The 19964-nt window shown below is 43.4% G+C and overlaps 1 protein-coding gene across 1 annotated transcript in view; it reads left to right on the top strand.

Moving 5' to 3' along the window:
- Nucleotides 1–19964, top strand: part of ABCC2 (ATP binding cassette subfamily C member 2) — a 155590-nt gene that overhangs the window by 23182 nt on the left and 112444 nt on the right. Inside the window, exons 2-3 of the mRNA XM_068257990.1 lie at nucleotides 15524–15697; nucleotides 18475–18621. Of these exons, the coding sequence (XP_068114091.1) occupies nucleotides 15524–15697; nucleotides 18475–18621 (321 nt within the window). The remainder of the gene's footprint in view (nucleotides 1–15523; nucleotides 15698–18474; nucleotides 18622–19964) is intronic.

Genomic DNA, 19964 nt, shown 5'->3' on the forward strand with positions numbered 1-19964 from the left:
TGGGGCTAAGCAATGGGCTTTTTTTAAAAAAAATTTATAGTATTTATATCGCACTGACATCTTCTGCAGCACATTACAGAGTACATAGCCATGCCACTAACTGTCCTCACCAGTAGTACTGGTCCAGTGCACATAAGAGACAGTTTTTCACCAGTAACTGCACATAAGAGACAGCTTTTCACCAGTAAATGCACATTATAAGAGACACCTTTTCGCCAGTAAATGCACATAATAAGAGACAGCTTTTCCCCAGTAAATGCACATAATAAGAGACAGCTTTTCCCCAGTAAATGCACATAATAAGAGACAGCTTTTCACCAGTAAATGCACATAATAAGAGACAGCTTTTCACCAGTAAATGCACAAAAGAGACAGCTTTTCACCACTAAATGCACATAATGACAAACAGCCAGTGTTCCCAGTATATGTAGCCAGGGGTATATATGTCCCAGTATATGTAGGCAGGGGTGTAAATGTCCCAGTATACGTAGGCAGGGGTATATATGTCCCAGTATATGTAGCCAGGGGGTATATGTGCCCAGAATAGGTAGCCAGGGGGTATATGTGCCCAGAATAGGTAGCCAGGAGCTATATGTGCCCAGAATAGGTAGCCAGGGGCTATATGTGCCCAGAATAGGTAGCCAGGGGCTATATGTGCCCAGAATAGGTAGCCAGGGGCTATATGTGCCCGGAATAGGTAGCCAGGGGCTATATGTGCCCGGAATAGGTAGCCAGGGGGTATATGTGCCCAGAATAGGTAGCCAGGGGCTATATGTGCCCAGAATAGGTAGCCGGGGGATATATGTGCCCGGAATAGGTAGCCAGGGGCTATATGTGCCCAGAATAGGTAGCCAGGTGCCCCCCGCCCCCCCCCCCTCCCCCCCGCAGGAGGAGAACAGCGCAGCAGAGAGAGAGCTGGGAGCAGCGGTGGAGAAGGGGGGCAATCTCCCCCCCCCCTTCCCTCACCTTAGGGTGCTCTCTCTCCCCCGCTGTCTCCTCCAATATGATGTGCAGGCTGGCGGGTGGCTGCGGGCGGAACTTACCTCTGTGTCGCAGGCGCCGGAAGTTCGGGTCCCGCAGCCGCTGAGATTCGACTCAAAAAAGATCCGGATCAAAGATCCGAATCATTCATAAGCCGGACAACACTATTCAGACTGATGGAGAAAACCGGACAGGGGGTGGAGTTAGGGGTGGAGTTAGGGGCGGAGTCAGAAGCGCACTTTTATGTAGAGTGGGGCTAAGCAATGGGCTTTTTAAAAAAAAAATTTATAGTATTTATATCGCACTGACATCTTCTGCAGCACATTACAGAGTAGATAGCCATGTCACTAACTGTCCTCACCAGTAGTACTGGTCCAGTGCACATAAGAGACAGTTTTTCACCAGTAACTGCACATAAGAGACAGCTTTTCACCAGTAAATGCACATTATAAGAGACACCTTTTCGCCAGTAAATGCACATAATAAGAGACAGCTTTTCCCCAGTAAATGCACAAGAGACAGCTTTTCCCCAGTAAATGCACATAATAAGACACAGCTTTTCACCAGTAAATGCACATAATAAGAGACAGCTTTTCACCAGTAAATGCACAAAAGAGACAGCTTTTCACCACTAAATGCACATAATGACAAACAGCCAGTGTTCCCAGTATATGTAGCCAGGGATATATGTGCCCAGTATATGTAGCCAGGGGGTATATATGTCCCAGTATATGTAGGCAGGGGTGTAAATGTCCCAGTATACGTAGGCAGGGGTATATATGTCCCAGTATATGTAGCCAGGGGGTATATGCGCCCAGAATAGGTAGCCAGGGGGTATATGTGCCCAGAATAGGTAGCCAGGAGCTATATGTGCCCAGAATAGGTAGCCAGGGGCTATATGTGCCCAGAATAGGTAGCCAGGGGCTATATGTGCCCAGAATAGGTAGCCAGGGGCTATATGTGCCCAGAATAGGTAGCCAGGGGATATATGTGCCCGGAATAGGTAGCCAGGGGCTATATGTGCCCAGAATAGGTAGCCAGGTGCCCCCCCCCCGCAGGAGGAGAACAGTGCAGCAGAGAGAGAGCTGGGAGCAGCGGTGGAGAAGGGGGGCAATCTCCCCCCCCTTCCCTCACCTTAGGGTGCTCTCTCTCCCCCGCTGTCTCCTCCAATATGATGTGCAGGCTGGCGGGTGGCTGCGGGCGGAACTTACCTCTGCGTCGCAGGCGCCGGAAGTTCGGGTCCCGCAGCCGCTGAGATTCGACTCAAAAAAGATCCGGATCAAAGATCCGAATCATTCATGAGCCGGACAACACTATTCAGACTGATTAGTGTTGTCCGGCTCATGAATGATTCGGATCTTTGATCCGGATCTTTTTTGAGTCGAATCTCAGCGGCTGCGGGACCCGAACTTCCGGCGCTGGAGCGACACAGAGGTAAGTTCCGCCTGCAGCCACTCGCCAGCCTGCACATCATCCTGGAGGAGACAGCGGTGGAGAGAGAGCACCCTAAGGTGAGGGAAGGGGGGGGGGAGATTGCCCCCCTTCTCCACCGCTGCTCCCAGCTCTCTCTCTGCTGCGCTGTTCTCCTCCTGCGCTGCGGGGGGGCTCTAAACCGGACAACTTAATTGTCCGGTTTAGCATGCCTTTTTGCACCGGACACAGCGCACAAAAAACGGACTGTCCGGTGTAAAACCGGACACCTGGCAACCCTAATGGAGAGCAGTGTGTGTATAGCGCTTTAGTCTATGGAAGAGACATTAGACTATGACTATGGTAGGATTACATTGTGAGCTCCTCCGAGACAGTCAGTGACATGACTATGTGCTCTGTACAGTGCTGCAGGAGATGTCAGTGCTATATAAATACATAAAAATATTATGGTAGGACATTGCTCTATGACTAGGGTAGGATTAGATTGGGAGCTCCTCTGAGGACAGTCAGTGACATGACTATGTACTCTGTAATGTGCTGCAGAAGATGTCAGTGCTATATAAATACATAATAATAATATAATGGGGCATTAGACTATGACTATGGTAGGATTAGATTGTGAGCTCCGCTGAGGACAGTCAGTGACATGTACTCTGTAAAGTGCTGCAGAAGATGTCAGTGCTAAATACAGTGGGTTGCAAAAGTATTCGGCCCCCTTGAAGTTTTCCACATTTTGTCACATTACTGCCACAAACATGCATCAATTTTATTGAAATTCCACGTGAAAGACCAATATAAAGTGGTGTACATGTGAGAAGTGGATCGAAAATCATACATCATTCCAAACATTTTTTACAAAGAAATAAGTGAAAAGTGGGGTGTGCGTAATTATTCGGCCCCCCTGAGTCAATACTTTGTAGAACCACCTTTTGCTGCAATTACAGCTGCCAGTCTTTTAGGGTATGTCTCTACCAGCTTTGCATATCTAGAGACTGAAATCCTTGCCCATTCTTCTTTGCAAAACAGCTCCAGCTCAGTCAGATTAGATGGACAGCGTTTGTGAACAGCAGTTTTCAGATCTTGCCACAGATTCTCGATTGGATTTAGATCTGGACTTTTACTGGGCCATTCTAACACATAGATATGTTTTGTTTTAAACCATTCCATTTTGCCCTGGCTTTATGTTTAGGGTAATTGTCCTGCTGGAAGGTGAACCTCCGCCCCAGTCTCAAGTCTTTTGCAGTCTCCAAGAGGTTTTCTTCCAAGTTTTCCCTGTATTTGGCTCCATCCATCTTCCCATCAATTCTGACCAGCTTCCCTGTCCCTGCTGAAGAGAAGCACCCCCCGAGCATGATGCTGCCACCACCATATTTGACAGTGGGGATGATGTGTTCAGAGTGATGTGCAGTGTTAGTTTTCCGCCACACATAGCGTTTTGCATTTTGGCCAAAAGTTCCATTTTGGTCTCATCTGACCAGAGCACCTTCTTCCACATGGTTGCTGTGTCCCCCACATGGCTTGTGGCAAACTGCAAATGGGACTTCTTATGCTTTTCTGTTAACAATGGCTTTCTTCTTGCCACTCTTCCATAAAGGCCAACTTTGTGCAGTGCACGACTAATAGTTGTCCTATGGACAGAGTCTCCCACCTGAGCTGTAGATCTCTGCAGCTCGTCCAGAGTCACCATGGGCCTCTTGACTACATTTCTGATCCGTGCTCTCCTTGTTCGGCCTGTGAGTTTAGGTGGACGGCCTTATCTTGGTAGGTTTACAGTTGTGCCATACTCCTTCCATTTCTGAATGATCGCTTGAACAGTGCTCCGTGGGATGTTCAAGGCTTTGGAAATCTTTTTGTAGCCTAAGCCTGCTTTAAATTTCTCAATAACTTGACCCCTGACCTGTCTTGTGTGTTCTTTGGACTTCACGGTGTTGTTGCTCCCAATATTCTCTTAGACAACCTCTGAGGCCGACACAGAGCAGCTGTATTTGTAGTGACATTAGATTACACACAGGTGCACTCTATTGAGTCATTAGCACTCATCAGGCAATGTCTATAGGCAACTGACTGCACTCAGATCAAAGGGGGCCGAATAATTACGCACACCCCACTTTGCAGTTATTTCTTAGTAAAAAATGTTTGTAATGATGTATGATTTTCGTTCCACTTCTCACGTGTACACCACTTTGTGTTGGTCTTTCATGTGGAATTCCAATAAAATTGATTCATGTTTGTGGCAGTAATATGACAAAATGTGGAAAACTTCAAGGAGGCCGAATACTTTTGCAACCCACTGTAAATACACAATTGCCTCAATAAAAATTGGACTTTTATACTGAGATCGGTGCAGCCAAATTCTTATCTACTAGATCTGACAAAAATGTCAGAAACACCTGATGTGCTGCATGCGAGTTCAGGGGCTATGGCTTAGAGGCAGAGGACCAGCAGGGCAGCCAGGCATCTGGTATTGCTTAAAAAGGGAATACATATGGCAGCCTCCATATTGTTCTCGCTTCAGTTGTCCTTTAACCTTTCTGGCGGTAAGCCCGAGCTGAGCTCGGCTATGCCGCCGGAAGGCACCGCCCAGGCCTCGCTGGGCCGATTTGCATAATTGTTGTTTTTTTTTTTTGCTACACGCAGCACTTTGCTAGCTGCGTGTGCAATCCGATTGCCGCCTCTACCCGCAGATCCGCCGCTAACCGTCGCGCCGCATCCGCCCCCGCCCCCCCTAGACCCCGTTCGCTGCCTGGGGGGATGCTCGCTACATGAAAAAAAAAATTTAAAAAACGGCTTTGCTGCCTCCTGGCGGATTTTCATAAACCGCCAGGAGGGTTAAAGAGACTTTATAGTGCATCTTCCAAATGTTTCATTCGTTTTACTGAGTACTGAATATACACATTTTTACATTAGAAATGTAAAATATTGGCTCTGGTATCAAATGATTGTTGCATTTTGGTTGAAAGCGTTGAAAACAAGTCTATACTATTTCTGTTACTGGGTTTCAGCACTTAGTCACTCATTATTAAATCAGACATGCACCCAGAACTTCCTCTCTGCTCTAAAAAGATAAGCAACAGCACAATAACCTTTAAAGAAAAACATTTCTTTATTAAAGCTGATGCAAATGCTGCAATAAATCTGCAGTGTGTCTACTTCCTGCTCTGATGGAAGCAGACATAGGGTTAACATCCTGTGTTTATAAATTATCTGCATCTGGCGAGGCCTGCTGATTTTCTGTGCGGACACAGCAGAGATATCAAATTACACTTGTGATTAGTCACAGATGAGTTGGAATTAGACAAGCTAAACTCTCTACATACATACATACAGGGTGCGTTTCTCTGTGTTTTCCTTCTGTCCTGTGCAAGAGTTCAGCTCCACTTTAACCATTTAAGCCTTCTGGACGTAGAAGCTACGTCTAGAAGGCTATGTGCGCTCCCGCGCACTCCCATGGCCGATCGCACACGTGCACATGGATCGTTAGCCCAGGGATCAATCAATCTGGACATGGTGCCCAATGATTGATTCCTCTCCACCGCAGAAAAAGCGACTGCTTCTCTCGGAAGCCTCGCTTTTTCTGCCTCTTACGTCCCTCTAAGCGTACATGTTACGCTTAGAGTGACTTCATGTAAACAAACTCAAGGTTGCCATCTTGTGGCCAAAAAGTAAAACTACATCTACATGTAAAAAAAATAAAAAATAAACACAACACATAAAAAAATTACTATTTGCATCTCATCCTCCCAAAAATACACACATAAAATGTTTTATAAGAAAAAAAAAATTACAATAAAAAAAAACACAGAAATATTTACTTAAGGGTCTAAACTTTTTAAATATCAATGTAAAGATGAAATATTTCTATTGTTTTTTTTTTTTTAATTATAAGCTTGGAAATGGTGATGGATGCAAAATGGAAAAAATTCACTTTTATTTCCAAATAAAATATTGTCGCCATACATTGTGATAGGGACATAATTTAAATGGTGTAATACCCGGGACTATTGAGCAAATACAATACGTGGGTTTTAATTATGGAGGCATGTATTATTTTAAAACTATAATAGCCGAAACCTGAGAAATAGTGATTTTTTTTCCATTTTTTTCTTATTCTTCCTGTTAAAATGCATTTACAGTAAAGTGTCTCTTAGCAAGGCTTATTAGTTAAGTCTTGTTTTTTACTAACAACTTGTCTTCTTTCACAATCAAACGCGTGTAAGTGTCAAAAATGTAAATTAACTTGTTATTGGGTAGCTGATTTAAAGAAAAAAATAATAATATTTGATCCAATTTAAAAATATATATTTATATATATATTAAAATCACTTTGGTGTTTAATTTTATCACACGCAGAATAAAAATTGATAGCTTATCTGAACTTTTCTATAAGTTGACCCTCACCATAAATGTTAAAATGTCAAGTTGAAGGCGGAACCAACATATAAAAATAAGTAAATGGATAAACAATAGTTATTGTGCCCGATTGATGATATGGCCGCTCTGGCTTCTAATTAATTCTCCACATAATTGCTAGCTTTATTTAACCACTTTATCCCAATCAGTAGCTGATACCCCCTTTTACATGAGAAATATATTGCTTTTCACAAACAGACCATCAGGGGGCGCTGTATGACTGATTTTGTGCTGAAACCCCTCCCACAAGAAGCTCTGAGTACCGCGGTACTTTTGGCAGTTTGTTACAATGTAACAAGGTTCACCGACAGGAATTAGCTGTTTACAGCTGTCTCTAACAGCCAAAACAGCTAGCAGCAGCTACATAACCTGCCCACAGTAAAAATGTCACCATGTAATAAATGTCAGAATGTAAATCAGGGAGAGAAAAGATTTTACAATAAGCAAACACTGACTAAATCATTTATACATAATTATGGTAAAAAAAATGAAGCACTTTTTTTACTACATTATTTTCACTGGAGTTCCTCTTTAAGCCCACACAGTTAATTTTTTGCATCTGAGCAACTTTCACCTCCCATTCATTTGCCAATAACTTTATCACTACTCATCACAATGAAATTATCTATATCTTGTTTTTTCCGCTACCATTTAGGCTTTCTTTGGAGGGTACATTTTGCTAAGAATTATTTAATTCTAAATCCATTTTAACCAGTTCACCCCCAAGGGTTTTTACTCTAACGGACCAGGGCAATTTTCATTTGTCAGTGCTCCTCCCTTTTATTCCCTAATAACTTTATTACTACTTATCACAAGAAAATGATCTATACCTCGTTTTTTTCGCCACCAATTAGGCTTTCTGTGGGTAGTACATTTTGCTAAGCATTTTTTTATTCTAAATGCGTTTTAATGAGAAAAAAAACAAAAAAAAAAAGAAAAAAATCATTATTTCTCAGATTTTAGCCATTATAGTTTTAAAATTAAACATTCTCCTGTGAATAAAACAAACACATTTTATTTGCCCAGTTGTCCCAATTATTAAACCATTTAAATTATGTCCCTATCACAATGTATGGCGACAGTATATTATTTTGAAATATAGGTGTTATTTTTCTGTGTTGTTTTTTTTTTGTTCTGGCCATAATTACCAGCCCGAATGTAATAAATTAAAATTAATTTTCCCCCATAAAATATAGATTAAAAAAAGCTGAGTCCATGAGGCAACTATTTATTTATTTATTTTAAACTGAATTTTTTTTACAAGGGGTTTTTTTTTGGGGGGGGGGGGGGGGGGGGGTTGGAAGTGTAATTTTATTAATAATGTGTATGTACTTGTGTATGTATGTATTTTGTATGTGTAATATACTTTTTGGCTACAAGATGGCGCTTGTGAACACTTCATTATAGGAAGTGATCGCTTTTTTTTTTTTTTTTTTTTTTTTTTTTTTACACTTTATTGAAATGTAACAATTTCCTGTTTTTGTGAATGGACGTAGCCGCTGTTCGCGGTCACGTCCATTCACTCCAGGCACTGCGATTTGGTAGAGGACCGGTCGGTCCTCTTCCCCAATCACTCAGCACGGGATCCCGGTGGAAACGGCGGCGGTAGCGGCACGCACACGGCGGTAGCGGCGGCGGGAACGTGCGACGTATTAAAACGTCATATTGCTGTTAATAGGATAAAGCATGACGTTTTAATACGTTAGGGGGTCATTAAATGGTTAACAGGAAGATTAAGAAAGAAATGGATAAAATTCATTATTTCTCAGTTTTTGGCCATTATAGTTTTACATTAATACATGCTACCGTAATTAAAACCCACATTTTATTTGCCCATTTGTCCCGGTTATTACGCTGGTTAAATCATGTCCCTATCACAATTTATGGCACCGATATTTTATTTGGAAATAAAGGTGCATCTTTTTAATTTGCGTTCATCACTATTTACAAGCCCATAATTTTAAAAATTATATTAACATACTCTCTTGACATGTATATTTAAAAAGCTCAGACCCTTAGGTAACTATTTTTTGTTTTTGTTTTTTGTTTGTTTTTTTATTATAATGTTTTTTGTTGTTTTTTTTATAAAAAAAATTTATTTGGGTAATTTTTGGTGTGGGAAGTAAACAGCTAATTTTTAAATGTAATTCAATGTATTTATTTATTAAAAAAATACATGTGGGTGTAGTTTACTATTTGGCCACAAGATGGCCACAGTCAAAAAGTCCTGAAAGCATATGATCACGCTTCCAGGAACTAGAAAGAAGACCGGTAACTTTTTTTTTTTGCAGAAATACCACGGTCTCTGATAAAAGACCGTTGTTTTTTCTGCGGGGCACTTAGATCTATGAATGGGAATTATATTCCTATTCATAGATCAGGGGGCTAACGGCAGGTGGCGGGAGCACGCGCACCGCACACTAACAGCAGCACAGCCTTTTTGGACGAACATATTCGTCCAGATAGGCTTAAGTGGTTAAGCTCCTATCTTATATTTTAAAAGGGATTTTTTTTTTGTAGCAGCATCACACCCCTCACCTATGGGTTGGAAGTATTGAGGTGGGCGAGGCTTCGTGTTAGTGCTGCTGAACAAACAGCTACTGGCATCCTGGTGTCACGTGACAAGCAGTGCAGGGAGAGAAGACGTTAACCTGACAGATGCAGGTTACAATACACAGAAATAATATTTTGCATGGCAGATAAAAGCAAGCAGCTCTTACTCAGGGATATTTTTTTCTTTAGTATTTGTTGTGTATAACTGTTTAAATTAGGGGTCCCCAAACATTTTTGGTCAGGGGCCGGGTCAATATACTGGGGGGCCGGAGTTAGCGATGTCGCGAACCTCCGATTTTCGGTTCGCGAACCCAGTTCGCGAACTTCCGCGAAAGGTTCGGTTCGCGAAAAAGTTCGCAAACCGCAATAGACTTCAATGGGGAGGCGAACTTTGAAAATTTGAAAAAATTCTACCAGCTAGAAAAATGTTATAAAACATGTTTCAAGACTAGCTCTAATACCTGGAGGCACACCTGATTGAGGGAAATACACTGCTGAAGGACCCACCCACCCTTCCTCCTCCAAGCTAGGTCCTTTATACCATTTGACTCAGTTGTCTGCCTACACTAATTAGTTATGGGACAGCTGCTACACACTCTGCTAGGGAGATTTTAATTGGCCTCCTCCCTCCCTCCCTTCTACCTTTCTACTGGAGGGAGGAGGGTCTCATCTGCCAGGGAATTCCAGTATTTCAAAAAACAGCTTATATACCATGATAGGTATTTGAACCCAGGCCTCAGTGTATGGTAGGCAACTAACATATCCATTGTACCACCAACACTACTAGCTGAACGTAGCTGAACGTAGCTGAAAGTAGCCGAAAGTAGCCTAGCATGTACCATTTATGCTTAATGCAAAAGAAAAATTAGACAAGACAAATACCATTTATATCACACTTTTCTCCTGGCAGACCCAAAGCACCAGAGCTGCAGCCGCTAGGGCACACTCTATAGGCAGTAGCACAGATATGTAGCAAGACATGGCCTTGTATTTTGTGTTCAACAGTTGTCACGAGAAAAATTAGACAAGATAGCAGTGTTAGGAAGACTTGCCTAAGGTCTCCTACTGAATAGGTGCTGGCTTACTGAACAGACAGAGACGAGATTCAAACTCTGGTCTCCTGTGTCAGAGGCAGAGCCATTCACCATTACACCATGCAGCCACTGCTTACCGACATGTAGCCAGACATGGCCTTGTCTTTTGTGTTCAACAGTTGTCCAAAGAGAACCCCAGATAGCCAGGTATCTCTCTCTCTCTCTCTCTCTCTCTCTCTCTCTCTCTCTCTCTCTCTCTCTCTCTCTCTCTCTCTCTCTCTCTCTCTCTAGTAGGGATGGTCTATGGTATTTTTGCACATAAATGGATTGAGCATAAATGGTACATGCTAGGCTGGCTTCAGCATGTAGTGTTGGTGAGAGAGAGAGAGAGAGAGAGAGAGAGAGAGAGAGAGAGAGAGAGAGATGGTTGCCGGTGTATTGCACGTGGGGCGCATGTGTGATATCTTTCATTTAATTTCAGTAATATTAGATGTCAGTAAAAATAGTGCTCTGTCGGTAAATTTTTTATGGTTTGTCAGTTACAATGTATTTCCGAGGTTGGCAACACTGATGTAGATGGGTAGTGCCAGTACCGCTATTCTATATGCAGACCACCAATATTTAAAAATGTAGCTGACCGCATCTATAATACATTTTGTGTGTGGGGGCCTTAGGGGCCACATTCGGCCCGCGGGCCTTAGTTTGAGGACCACTGGTATAAATACTAATTTATAGAGGACAAGAGAAAACCTCTTCTATGAGAAATCTCAGAAGATGTTAGTGAATCAGGGCCAGTGTCTCTCGCATGGCTCGCTCAGTTAAAGGATGACTCATAATACGCTTCCGTGTGAGATAATGAATTATAAATACCACACAAGTGGAGAGGTCAGAGCAGTGCGAACCTTACGGTAATAACACTATTATATGTACTGAACAAGTTACATAACAAGCAACTTCAAATAAGACCAAACGCAAACAATCAATTTCTTTTAAAGCACACTCAGCACCACAACAGGAATACAAAGTACAGGGCACCTTTACCTCTAATCTGGTACATCTGTAGACTGTAAGCTCACAAGGGCAGGACTCTCTCACCCTTTTGTGTCTTGGAACTTGTTATCCAATTCATAGCTTGCACTCTGTTATACGTTTTATTCATCATGTTACATCTGTCATTGTAACCACCAGTTCTGTATTTTTTACCAATATCAATATTTGATGTATAGCGTTGGTTGTATCATTATGTAACCCTTGTTTGTTTTCCTGCTTTGTACAGCGCCATGGGATATGTTGGTGCTTTATAAATAAATAATAATAATAATCTGACCATGTGTGCAAAAATGCCCCAAAGGAATTAATGTGGGAGAAAGAGGACAAACTCTTTGTGAGCGTCTGAACCAGCACAGGTTCACTATTAACAGCAAATATATATATATATATATATATATATATATATATATATATATATATATATATATATATATATATATATATATATATATTGATCTCCCATTGCCCACACATTTCTGCATACGTGGTGTAACGATTGGTGTAGCACACAGACGTCTGATTATAGTGTGATCTGCAGAATCACCAATAATACAGACTCTATACCCGATTATGTGGTGATCTGCAGTATCACAAATAATGCAAATATAGAAAGCTGAGAAACAGACGTGTAAAGTGTTTGGTGCAACAGTAGAACAAATGGATAGATCACAGCACCAGAGAAGCTGGTGAGTACTATCTGAAATAACAGTGCTAGCCCTCACCAGGGGAGCTGGTGGGTACTAGCTGTAACAACAGTAGTATAAATAATAGGCTTTACCAGAGGAGCTGGTAAAGTACTAACAGCAAGAGTGACAACAAAGTTTGGCTAAACCTTACCAGGGAAGCTGGTATGGTACTATCAGCACAAGCGACTGAATAGGTTAACTGGACCTTACCAGAGGAGCTGGTAAGGTACTATAAGTCACAGGAGCTGTATAACTTAAACTGAACCTCACCAGAGGAGCTGGTGAGTATCAGTCAAAGAGCACCTCGCCAGTGGCAAGGGCCCACTGGTGAGTAGAGAGGTCTGACAGGCAAGGCTCGGCAACTGAGAGGTGAATACAGTACAGAAACGTGAGGCAGAAGAATAGTGAGTTATCAGGCAGAGGTTCAGCAACTAAGGTCAGATAGGCAGAAGTACAGAATCGATGAGCAATAGCAAGGTCAGAGTATAGCCAGAATCATACACAGGTAATCAGTAATACAATATAACAATAGTCCTAGTCTTGTGTGAAATCCCTGGTTTCCTTCCAGATCAAAGCACACCGGATACTAGTCTAAGGTCTGAGCGCTAACACGAGTGTATTCGCAACAGCAGACCAGTTGCAAATGACCAGTGAAGGCTTAAGAAGCCGAGGAGAGCTCACAGCCGCGCCCCTTACCAATCAGCCAATCCGAGCAGTGTGAGTCACCTCTGACGTCAGCCGACCGGCAGGTCAGCTGACGCGCCTTCTTCCAGCATAAAGGTCCTTTCTCTGTGCACGCCCGTGCGATACAGCGACCCTATGAGCACGAGACAGTACCGTACCTGCCGTGCTAGACGCCGACGGAACGGATGAGGCCTGAGAACAGGGAACAAAGGCGGCTGCGGGTATCCCCTGCTTGTCCGCAGCCGCCATAGTTGCAGATGTTACACGTGGACACAGTTTAAAGGATCTTCCCGTCACTGTATTAATGGGTGGCTTCAAATTGGATAAAGAAAGACTATCAAACAAGACTTTACAAAAATGTACATTTGTTCAAAACTGTAGATGAAGGTTTAAACAAGATTCTAATGTATTGGCCTGGTATGATGGGCTTAAAATGCAACAATTCTTATTTTTTATTTTGTGTGCTGGTTAGATGGTTTTTAATGCCACAATTCATTGTATTTCATATGCTGGTGAAATGGGTTTTAAATGCCACAATTCTTTTTAGCTTATAACAAATAGTGTATGTCTTCTGCCTTCGTTATGTGTGAACTCTGGATTTACAATGTCACCTCATCACCCTGAGTCTGTGTTATTTGATGTTTAAGCAGACATGTGGTCTTATCTATTTGTCATAAATTAGCTAGCATCCTTGTGAGACCCTCCTGATGTTGTAATTAAGGCATCTAATGACATTTATTTGTGTTTTAAAAAGAATGTTTCTCCTTCGAATGTCCATTGTATGTAAGCTGTGTGCTCTAACATCTTGTTAATATACAGGAACAAAGTTAGAAGAAGGCTTATTAGCCAAAAGCTTACTTTTTTTTTACCTCTAAGTTAGCCAATAAATGGTATCATCCCGATTCAAAACGTATTGATTTTACCCAGCATTAGTATAAGCTTCCTAATAAGAGGCCCTGCCCAGTATTAGTAAAGGGAGGCCCTACCCTGTATTAGTATAGTGTTCCTAATAAAGGGAGACCCTACCCAGTATTAGTATAGTGTTCCTAATAAAGGGAGACCCTACCCAGTATTAGTATAGTGTTCCTAATAAGAGGAGACCCTACTCCGCATTAGTATAGTGTTCCTAATAAAGGGAGGCCCTGCCCAGTATTAGTATAGTGTTCCTAATAAAGGAAGACCCTACCCAGCATTAGTATAGTGTTCCTGATAAAGGGAGACCCTACCCAGTATTAGTATAGTGTTCCTAATAAAGGGAGGCCCTACCCAGTATTAGTATAGTGTTCCTAATAAAGGGAGACCCTACCCAGTATTAGTATAGTGTTCCTAATAAAGGGAGACCCTACTCAGCATTAGTATAGTGTTCCTAATAAAGGGAGGCCCTGCCCAGTATTAGTATAGTGTTCCTAATAAAGGGAGACCCTACCCAGCATTAGTATAGTGTTCCTAATAAAGGGAGGCCCTGCCCAGTATCAGTATAGTGTTCCTGATAAAGGGAGGACCTACCCAGTATTAGTATAGTGTTCCTAATAAAGGGAGACCCTACCCAGTATTAGTATAGTGTTCCTAATAAAGGGAGACCCTACCCAGTATTAGTATAGTGTTCCTAATAAAGGGAGACCCTACCCAGTATTAGTATAGTGTTCCTAATAAGAGGAGACCCTACTCAGCATTAGTATAGTGTTCCTAATAAAGGGAGGCCCTGCCCAGTATTAGTATAGTGTTCCTAATAAAGGGAGACCCTACCCAGCATTAGTATAGTGTTCCTAATAAAGGGAGGCCCTGCCCAGTATCAGTATAGTGTTCCTGATAAAGGGAGGACCTACCCAGTATTAGTATAGTGTTCCTAATAAAGTGAGGCTCTGCCCAGTATTAGTATGGTGTTCCTAATAAAGGTAGACCTACCCAGTATTAGTATAGTGTTCCTAATAATAGGAAGGCCCTACCCAGTATTAGTATAGTGTCCCTAATAAAGGGAGACCCTGCCCAGTATTAGTATAGTGTTCCTAATAAAGGGAGACCCTGCCCAGTATTAGTATAGTGTTCCTAATAAAGGGAGGACCTACCCAGTATTAGTATAGTGTTCCTAATAAAGGGAGGCCCTACCCAGTATTAGTATAGTGGTCTCAATAGCAGGTGCTTAGGGCCGAGCTTAGTGGGTGGGGGGGGGGCATGGTAATATATTTGGGGGTAGCTCAGAGCAGCAGTCTCCTACAGTAAGGCCTTGTTTCCATCTGTCCGCTTTTTATCAGCACATCAATGTTACAGATGTTGCTGAAAACCGAACAGAAGCAGACAGAAGTGCACAGATGGAAACAAGGAATAAGACTTTGAGCAAAAACTGCCAAGACGGTTTTGCCACTATTTAAAAATAAAATGTTCTCACCTGCTCACCTATGCATTGAAAACATTTAGAAACCTCGCCGGAGCAGGATCATCCACCAGGCAACCTAGGCAGCTTCCTGGGGCCTAGTGGGTGTCAAGGGGTTCACCTGCCACCTTCATTGGCCTCTCTCCACTTCAGCTTATTAAAAGCTCCACAAGAGGGACCCAAATCTACTACCTTGCCTTGGGCCCCATTACATCTGAGTCCATCTCTGACCCCTTCCTCCATTTAGCAAAGCTATAATTCAGCAGCTGTTCCCATTAAAGCTTGCTAGAAGTATACATCACTGTCTTCTGTCTCGTGTTTAGAATTCCTCAGTGTTTGATCGTCCGGATCCTGATTTGCCGGTGTGCTTCGAGCAGACCGTCCTGGTATGGATTCCTCTCATCTTCTTCTGGCTTCTGGCTCCATGGCAACTCCGCAACTTCTGCAAAAGAGGAAAAGAGAAGTCTCCCGTGTCTGCGCTCTATCTGGCCAAGCAGGTGGGCAGCTCCCGTGTCTCCTAGATGTTACACATGGTCACATGGTTAGTGTTAGGCAGAGGGGAGGAGATTTTACGAGGCCTTCCACCTCATGGCTGAGCTGTTGTTGCTCCCAATGGCTTCCACGTTGTGACAATACCAGCAACGGTTGACTGAGGAAGGATTATAAATGTAAACCTGTGACTCTTCTAAAAGAAGAAATAGATCCTTACCTCAGAAGAGGGAAACCTCTGGATCCTAAAGAGGCTTCTACCAGAGGCGTAGCTAGGGGTTTTCAGCACCCGGGGACAACTCTGCGCCCCTACTCTAGACAAAATGGGCGTGGCCACACATCAGAATGTTGTCATGGTCAAGGGTGGAGTCAAAAGTTATTTAGATAGCTATATGTGCCCCTTTACCACATTCAGATAGCCAGATGTGCCCCCCCTGTAAATAGCCAAATGTGTACCCCTTTAGTTAGCCAGATGTGCCCCATTCACCCTTTTTAGATAGTCAGATGTGCCCCCTTTAGATAGCCTTATTCCGCTGCTGCTAACGCTTCTGCAGAGGGATGGAGAGAAGCAGGGGCATTTTGGGCAGTCAGGGGCACTTCTCATGCACATGGGGGTGCAATGGGCGTGCTGAGCGCCCTCACAGTGCTGTGGCTGCGCCCGGGACATATGTCCCCCCTTGACCACCCATAGCCATTCCTCTGCTTCTACCGTCCTCGTGCATCAGTCCATTATAGCGCTGGGACTCCCGAAGAGTAGACTCCTTGCCAGTGATGAGGGACAATGCTAACATTCTTCTCAAATTCATTTTCGTGAAGATAATGATACATTCAATTTTCCAAAAAGCGGAAATGCCATTTTTTTGCAGTAAAAATATCCATTTTTTCACAGCAAAAATGTGTGTGGTAAAAATATCAATTTTTCACGCGTTGTTGTGCTTTTCAGGAGTTTTTGCTGTAAAAATATCGTTTTTTCGCGTTTTTCGTGAAAAATGCAATAACACAAGGTATTTTTGCGAAAAATGTTTGAAAAAAGTCCTTTTTGATGCTAAATTGATATTTTGGCGAAAATTCACAAGCTACACTGCTGCATGCTCACTAGCACCGTTCTGCTCAGGCTCTGGCAGTAATAGCCGAGCACGATTGGGTGCAAGCTACCGCGCAGGCAGCTCACACCTGCACAGTGGAGTGGATCTGATCTAGCTTTTTAGGAAGAAAGCCGGACTATTGCGCCTGCGCAAGCTGCCAGCAAGCTCTTTTTCTGGGGTCCCAGCACTGCTGTCATTACTAGTTACACTGTACTACACTATACACTACACTACACTAACCCCTGATTTCCTTACTAGTTACACTGTACTATACTACACTACACTAACCCCTGCTGTCATTACTAGTTACACTGTACTACACTACACTACACTAACCCCTGCTGTCATTACTAGTTACACTGTACAACACTATACACTACACTACACTAACCCCTGCTGTCATTACTAGTTACACTATACTACACTATACACTACACTAACCCCTGCTGTCATTACTAGTTACACTGTACTACACTATACACTACACTACACTACACTAACCCCTGCTGTCATTACTAGTTACACTGTACTACACTATACACTACACTACACTAACCCCTGCTGTCATTACTAGTTACACTATACTACACTATACACTACACTAACCCCTGCTGTCATTACTAGTTACACTGTACTACACTATACACTACACTACACTACACTAACCCCTGCTTTCCTTACTAGCTACACTGTACTATACTATACACTACACTAACCCCTGCTGTTATTACTAGTTACACTGTACTACACTATACACTACACTACACTAACCCCTGCTGTTATTACTAGTTACACTGTACTACACTATACACTACACTAACCCCTGCTGTCATTACTAGTTACACTGTACTACACTATACACTACACTACACTAACCCCTGCTGTCATTACTAGTTACACTGTACAACACTACACTACACTACACTAACCCCTGCTGTCATTACTAGTTACACTGTACTACACTATACACTACACTACACTAACCCCTGCTTTCCTTACTAGCTACACTGTACTATACTATACTATACACTACACTAACCCCTGTTGTCATTACTAGTTACACTGTACTACACTATACACTACACTACACTAACCCCTGCTGTTATTACTAGTTACACTGTACTACACTATACACTACACTAACCCCTGCTGTCATTACTAGTTACACTGTACTACACTATACACTACACTACACTAACCCCTGCTGTTATTACTAGTTACACTGTACTACACTATACACTACACTAACCCCTGCTGTTATTACTAGTTACACTGTACAACACTACACTACACTAGACTAGACTACACACTACACCAGGTCCCAATTTACAACTTAGAAGCCTGTAGGCACAGGCATTCCTGGCACCATAAACTCCGCCCCTCAACCCCAGACACACCCTCAATTGGTGGGCACTGCACAGAGGTGGTGACAAGGGTGAGTTAACACCCCCTGTTGCTGTGCGCATGTACAAGGATCAAGGTTCTGATCGGAGCAATTTGATCGGTTCTGATCTGAACAACATCCCAAATTCAAATATTCCGTATGTTTGGGTATTTTATTACACAGGTGTGAAAACCTACTTTTCAAAAATGTAGGAATTTTTTTTTATTAATTTCAAACCAGCGTCTAATTCAGGAGCTATGTGATCGGTTGACAGGGACTCTTTAAGCTGATGATGACTTTGTATTCTCTCTTGCAGATCGTGACCCTGTTCTTGTTCCTCACCTCAGTGGCTGGAATCGGGGTCACCGTCTGGGAGCATGTGACGCAACAATCCGCCAATGACCCCAGCAACACTGTCCCCACCGTCCTCTACGTCAATCCGCCCCTCTACGCCGTGACATGGGTGAGGACCGTGCTCAGTGGGAGATAGTTACCACCAGGGCCGGATTGCTGGAAAGGCCACACAGGCCCAGGCCTTGGGCGGCTGCAGCTGAAAATGAGAGAGTGGTTGCTTAAGGGAGCTGTTAATGAAAGCGGGGCTACAGTACATGGATGATGCACATGGAAGAGAGGGCTGCACATGTGATGGAAGGGAAGCTGTACATGGATGATACACATGGAAGAGGGGGCTGCACATGGAATGGGAGGGGCTGCTGTACATGGATGTTACACATGGAATGGAGGCTGCACATGGAATGGGAGGGGCTACAGTACATTGATGATATGCATGGAAGAGGGGGCTGCACATGGAATGGGAGGGACTACCGTACATGGATGTTACACGTGGAAAAGGGGCTTCACATGGAATGAGAGGGACTACAGTACATGCATGTTACACGTTGAAAAGGGGCTGCACATGGAATGAGAGGGACTACAGTACATGGATGTTACACGTGGAAAAGGGGCGACACATGGAATGGGAGGGGCGGCTGTACATGGATAATACACATGGTAGAGGGGGGCTACACATGGAACGGGACGGGCTGCTGTACATGGATGTTACACATGGAATGGAGGCTGCACATGGAATGGGAGGGGCTGCTGTACATGGATGATACACATGGAAGAGGGGGCTGCACATGGGATGGGAGGGGCTACAGTACATGGATGATACGCATGGAAGAGGGGGCTGCACATGGAATGGGAGGGGCTGCTGTACATGGACGATACACATGGAAGAGGGGGCTGCACATGGAATGGGAGGGGCTGCTGTACATGGACGATACACATGGAAGAGGGGCTGCACATGGAATGGGAGAGGGCTGCTGTACATGGATGATACGCATAAAAGAGGGGCTGCATATGGAATGGGAGGGGCTGCTGTACATGGATGATACACATGGAAGAGGGGGCTGCACATGGAATGGGAGGGGCTGTATTACATGGATGAGGGGCTGTACATGGAATGGGAGGGGCTACTGTACATGGATGATACACATGGAAGAGGGGGCTGCACATGGAATGAAGGGGGGCCTTAAAGGGTTACCATCACTCAGCTACCGATATCTCCCATATTCCTCTTTTTCCACCCCAACTTTGTCATGTGACAAATTGCACTGTACCTGGCAGTGAGACTTATTGTAACACTCACATGGGACATGTGGGACTGAGAGTCACCAGATGGTTAGTGAGATGGTGTTTGTGTGGCGACAGTCCTGTGCCCAGCATACACCTGCAAAGAATGCCTTCAATTTGAATTTGCCAATACTGGCTAATTTACCCACTACATGTAGGATGAGGGTGAAC

The sequence above is a fragment of the Hyperolius riggenbachi genome, chromosome 10, assembly GCF_040937935.1.
Source record: "Hyperolius riggenbachi isolate aHypRig1 chromosome 10, aHypRig1.pri, whole genome shotgun sequence".
In the NCBI taxonomy this organism is placed as follows: domain Eukaryota; kingdom Metazoa; phylum Chordata; class Amphibia; order Anura; family Hyperoliidae; genus Hyperolius; species Hyperolius riggenbachi.